We start from the raw sequence: 6,001 nt of genomic DNA, 5'->3' as shown, positions 1-6,001 counted from the left end.
TGGAATGGTATAAGATATGTACGTGAATATATTATTTTTAGTGTTTGAATCTTCACACAGTAGATTTTAGTTGTTGTATTTAAAAATCATATAAAAATAAAAATAATTTTATAATAATATTAATTATTTTTAAAAATAAAACATTTTAAGTAATTAATAATATTAATTCAATTATGTTTTTTTTTATAAATATAATAATAAAAACAGAGGAAACACTGGCAGCGGTCTCATAAAGCAGAATGTGGTCCCGATTCACATTGCATTCCCGTTCTCTCGGTTATCATTCCACTGTCCGATCAATTTTCAATCGAACGACTTCAGTCCCTCCACGCTCACATAGAATTATCCTTTGATAAACAAAACTTCTCATGGCTGCCATAAATCCACGTTCACTCGTTTACATCCCTTGGATTCCGAACCAATCCAACGGTTTTTATTTTTTCTACAAGACTGCAACAATCTTCTAATTTTGTTCCACTAACATTGATATCCCGCTTTTCTGTCCATACCCAAAAAAAGAAGAATTAGAAGAAGAAAATCTCTGAATCTCTCCGTAAGAAACAATTTTTTACACGAAGAAATGCAAGAACAAGGAACGAGTTCAATTGCAGCTAGTTCCTTGCCCTCAAGCAGTGAAAGATCTTCTAGCTCAGCTCTTCAAATAGAAGTCAAAGAAGGTACTATTTTTCCTCCTTTTTGAAAAGCTATAAATTCGTTTAAGTTTTCAAAATCCCAAGATAAAATGGTTTATCTTTGGTCCTTGATGATTTTTTCTTATTTACTTTGAAAAAAAAATTACGTAACTTATCACTATCTGGGTTTTAGTTAGTAGAAAATGGTTTTCGTAAAGTTTTCAGCGTTCTGAGGTTTACTTGTTTCATTTTTATCGAGAAATTGCATGGAGATCAACCGCATTTTCATTAATTACATTGAAAATCCGATCTATATTTTTTGTTTCTCAAGGCATGGAAAGTGATGAAGAGATCCGGAGAGTGCCTGAGATAGGAGGTGAAGCGTCAGCAGCCGGACGAGAAGCCGGTTCAGTGACCCGGGTTCAGACATCAGGAAAGGGCGGTCAGAGAAAGAGAGGGAGGAGCCCAGCGGATAAAGAGAACAAGCGGTTAAAGAGGTAATAATTGGTGTAATTTGTGTTTTGAAAGGCACTGGCATTTGAGTGATTTGAAATTTGTGGGAATTGAGAAGGTTATTGAGGAACAGAGTTTCAGCGCAGCAAGCAAGGGAGAGGAAAAAGGCCTACTTGAATGAGCTGGAGACCAGAGTTCGAGACTTGGAGAAGAAGAACTCTGAGCTTGAAGAGAGTCTTTCCACGTTGCACAACGAGAATCAGATGCTTCGACAAGTAAATCACTTCCTCTATTACATCATCATCCTTATATTTATCTTTTCCAATACAACCAATTGGATTATTTGGCATCCTTATCGCCATAACTTTTATCATCAATTTCAGCAATTAATATCGACACTGTAATCTGTAATTTGCCTCACAAAGCAATGGTGAGTAAGGGTTTAGGGTTTAAAAGAGGTTTAAATTGCATGGGCGGACATACGAAATTACGCTAAGGAGCTGAACTAAAGTTTTAGTTAGAAAGAAACGCATCATAAATTTTCATTGTGCAAATATAAATTATCAATAAAAAAATACCTAAATGAAAATTTAAAATATATTATAATTTTAAATTTTCAAGACGTTTGCTCTCCCCTGCCCTTTTGGTCTGGTTTAAGGCGATTTTTCCGAGAAATCAACTTTTTCATCTTTAATTCCTTGTCAGGCGCCCCTCCTGCAACGTGTTTTAGGTTGATCTGTCGTCACGTGGGGTAAGACGTGCTTCAGGAGCGCGCCTTATGCTGAGTTGGACACACGTGGCTAAAGCGCTGCCCTTGGGGCGTGCCTTACACAACGTAGAGCTATAATACGGTGCAGGGATCGCGTTTTTCTATTATCACATGCTCAATTATCAGACATTCATAATGCAAAGTGCGGTGCAGGAACCGCGCCTTGCATAATTTACCCGAACTTCTCCACTTTTAAGCATCCTCTCTCGGCTATAAATAGCTCTCTTCCTGTAAACTATCTCACAACTCCCTCTCAACCGAGAAATTAATACAACAATCCTTTCAACCAATAAATAACACCCGACAATCCTCTTATATTTAATTCAGAAGTTCGTTTGATCTTTCGTTATAAGGTAATTTTGTTATAATATATTTTTTTATAATTATATATGATTATTTGAAAAAAAATATTATATTAATTGTTTTCAATTAATTTATGTGTTTGTAAAATTGAAAAGCGGGAGCATACGTCGAAATATTTTTGCAGTGCATGTAATAATATAAAATTATATTATTTAAATTATTTACGTTTATGTGTAAAAAATTTATTGTGTTATATTTTCGTTCATATAATTCGAACGCATTTGAATAAACTTTGCATAAATCTCAATATCGCCGTCTGAATAATTACTTTAAGAATCAACCATCATTTGAACATCATCATTGTTCGATAGTTCGAACGTTGTATAAGTTAATGGCAACAATGATGTTGGAAATCTATACTGCAACGACGACATTCTTCTATTACTTCCAACATGAACATTCCTCGAAATATTCGTTATCAGTTCCTCAAGAGTTATGTTTCTCTTGAATGATATTTTAACACGCTCATTTGATACAAAAACGTCTGTTTCATCTTCTCGAATTTCTTTATAATAATAAACAATAGTTGAAAGTCGCATCATTTTTAGAGTTAGAAAGTGCGATAATATTATATCTGCAAAAAAACAACTGAAACAAACCTAATTAAATAAATAATATATAAACGAAAATATAACACAATAAATTTTTTACACATAAACGTAAATAATTTAAATAATATAATTTTATATTATTACCTGCACTGCAAAAATATTTTCGACGTATGCTCTCGCTTTCCAATCTTACAAACACAGAAATTAATTAAAAACAATTAGTATAATATTTTTTTCAAATAATCAAATATAATTATAAAAAAATATTATAACAAAATTACCTTATAACGAAAGATCAAACTAACTTCTGAATCAAATATATGAGGATTGTCGGGTGTTATTTACTGGTTGAAAGAATTGTTGTATTAATTTCTCGGTTGAGAGGGAGTTGTGAGAGAATTTACGGGGAGAGGGTTATTTATAGACGAGAGAGGATGTTTAAAAACCGAGAAGTTCGAGTAAATTATGCAAGGCGCGGTCCCTGCACCGCGCCTTGTATTATGCATGTCTGATAATTGAAAAGCGCGGCCCTGCACCGCTCTATAGCCTTACGTTGCGTAAGGCGCGTCCCAGGGGTCGCGCTTTAGCCACGTATGTCCAACTCAGCATAAGGCGTGCGTCTTACCCCACGTGGTGACAGATCAGCCTAAAGCGTGCTGTAGGGGGCGCGTCTTTCTGCAAAGGGTGTTAGATCAGGAAATATAGTCTGAACGGTATCTGTCAGAGAATTAAAGATGAAAAATGTGATTTATCGGGAAAATCGTCCTGGTTTAAAGCCGTTTTTTTTCTTTCTCAATATTGTAAATGTGGGTGCAGATAGTGAAGAACACAACGGGCAGCAGGAGAGGAGGAAATGGCAGTTCAAATGCAGCAGATGGAACGCTTTAAGGCGTATAGAATTTATTAGGGGATTGAAAAAAAAAATACTAAAATTTATGCATTAAAAAACCTCTATTAGCATTGCAAGCGTGACAATCAAACTTTGGCTCTAATTGTAATCATAAACTATTATCCAAAAACTCAAGGTATAAAATATCATGAGGTAAAAGGTCATTTGAAAAACTTTCAAGAGTCCACAATATCGTAAAGATTTAAAAATCTTATGAATTTTGCATCAATATGCTTGTTAGTATCATGTTTTTTTATAAGATTCATTACACTTATCCAAATAAATAAAGAAAATTCTTTTTGACATAATCTCATGTATACAATTTATTAATTCGGATCAAATAATGTAGAAGTGATGATGATTCTTATAATTAATTTGTTCTATTTGTAAACGTGAATCCATAACCTCATGCTTAGGGGATATAGTGCAATACGAAGGTAAACCAATTCTCAAACCTACAAATCTATCTCACTGTTTGTCTAGAAAGTACCATACAGTCTCTTGTTCCTTTCTTGCCGTTCTAGATATACATTATAAGTTTATTTTTAGGTATTGTCTCCTTTTTTCCCCCCTTCAGTTGCTCCTTTCTTAGTTTTCTTATATTATTTCTTTTATCGTTAGCAATGACATTAGTTTTGAATTTATCGTTAACGGTTGAGCTTTTTTTTTTCCTTTCTTCATTCACATTTCATTTATATTTTTTCCTCATAATGTCATATCCTTTACCATAATTTTGTTTTACATATATGAATTATATTATTTTATTTGTTGAAACAATGCTCTCCTTCTCGTACGAGAGTGATGGATGGTTTTTTATGTTCATGTAACATGTTCTTTATCTATTCCTGTAACACGTCTTTTATTTGATTAGAGTTGGATTTAACGTCATCTCTCTAGTTGACATTTGTTTGATTATATAGATCAGTCATCTCTCTAGTTGACATTTGTTTGATTATATGGATGATCTATTATAATTTTGGATCCCTTAGATTGGTTCTATTTTATTGATAGGCATTCGTAATCACCAAAGATGCATTGCGGTTGAGTTATAATAAAGTCACTTTGTCAAAATGTTGTTATTATTATATGTACTTTATGGTAGTCTTGATTATGCTTATTTTTTATTATTGACAATGAAGTTTATTTTTATCTATTATTTTTTTGAGTTGTTTAGTTGAATTTTTAATCATTTATGTATATAATTTTATTCTTTAATGTCTAGCTTGTGTATTTTAGTGATTTTAGAAGAAATAATTGGTTAATGTTATTTAATTTATCTAACTTTATAATTTTTTGATATTTTAATATCTAATTTTTCTCTCAACCCTCTTCCAATTGAGAGGGGTTTAAATCGTGGCTATTGTTAGGTTTGGAGTCCGATGCAAGATGCAAGTACACATTTTGAGTGGGTGACATTGAGGTCTGGGATGTTTGGTGTGCCCCTCCTATATGAAGAAGTGGTCTCATTTATATGATTGGGTTGTGTTATTATAGGGGCACTATTTTTTCAATGGTTAGTATATTTCTTTCTTTGGTGTGGATGATACGTGTATTGTTAGGGTTTTTCTGCTACGATAAAGGTTTGGATGGTGCAACTTAGTATGGTCAATGTCATGAATTAGACCGATATCGAACATATTATTTTGGGTTTTAGCTTACTAGGACTGAGATAGGGCCGTCAATGGATCTATGAAGGTGCTGTCATGTTTTATTTAGTGTTGCATGTGAGTTAGATGTTCGTATGATTGGTTTTAGGGTCTATTGGTCGTATTAGTCGATGTCGTCACTGTTGGGATTTTGTGTGTGTGTGTGTGTATGATAGTAATAGTTTTCGTGGGACTGATGGTATATGATGGATTGGGATGGCCCAAATTCTTTGCATAGGAGTTGGGGTGTACTAGATGAAACACGAAGCCCACCTGCTGACATATTATTTGAAATGCAGGGTCGGGCTTACGTTATTACATGCACATTGGTTTTCTGGTTTTTCCTTATGTTTCTTAATTATTTTTATCACGAGCCCAAGTTATTTACATCACGTGTGACAAACTATTATTTAAGCCATAGAGGTTGTGAATATAATATCTCATCTTCATGTTTGATGTATTTATTAGATATTGTATTAAACATAATAAAAATAATAATTTACAAGTAAGTTTATTTATTTTTTATTTTTCTTATAATTTATTTATTTTTATTATTAGTGACCTAATTTCTATATTCGTAACATACCACTAAAATCTCGGACATGCAATTATGGAAATACGAGTCCCAACTAATTATCATCTTTCGAAGGTAAGGGCGTTAATCGACTAGGTTAAATCCAATTAAGTTTGGCCTCTAC

General features: G+C 33.2%; 1 protein-coding gene across 1 annotated transcript; it reads left to right on the top strand.

Moving 5' to 3' along the window:
- Positions 1–471: 471 nt before the first annotated feature.
- Positions 472–3,679, top strand: LOC120149593 (transcription factor HY5-like). The gene is made up of 4 exons (XM_039162324.1): positions 472–677; positions 964–1,129; positions 1,204–1,360; positions 3,585–3,679. The coding sequence occupies exons 1-4, from the start codon at positions 581–583 to the stop codon at positions 3,654–3,656; spliced, it is 492 nt and encodes a 163-aa protein (XP_039018255.1). The 5' UTR covers positions 472–580; the 3' UTR covers positions 3,657–3,679.
- The last annotated feature ends 2,322 nt before the right edge of the window (positions 3,680–6,001 follow it).

Source organism: Hibiscus syriacus, unplaced genomic scaffold (genome assembly GCF_006381635.1).
Source record: "Hibiscus syriacus cultivar Baekdansim isolate YM2019G1 unplaced genomic scaffold, ASM638163v2 tig00111008_pilon, whole genome shotgun sequence".
NCBI classification, from domain to species: Eukaryota; Viridiplantae; Streptophyta; class Magnoliopsida; order Malvales; family Malvaceae; genus Hibiscus; species Hibiscus syriacus.
Note: the sequence above shows the minus strand (reverse complement) of the source record. Positions and strands in the feature narration are given on the sequence as shown.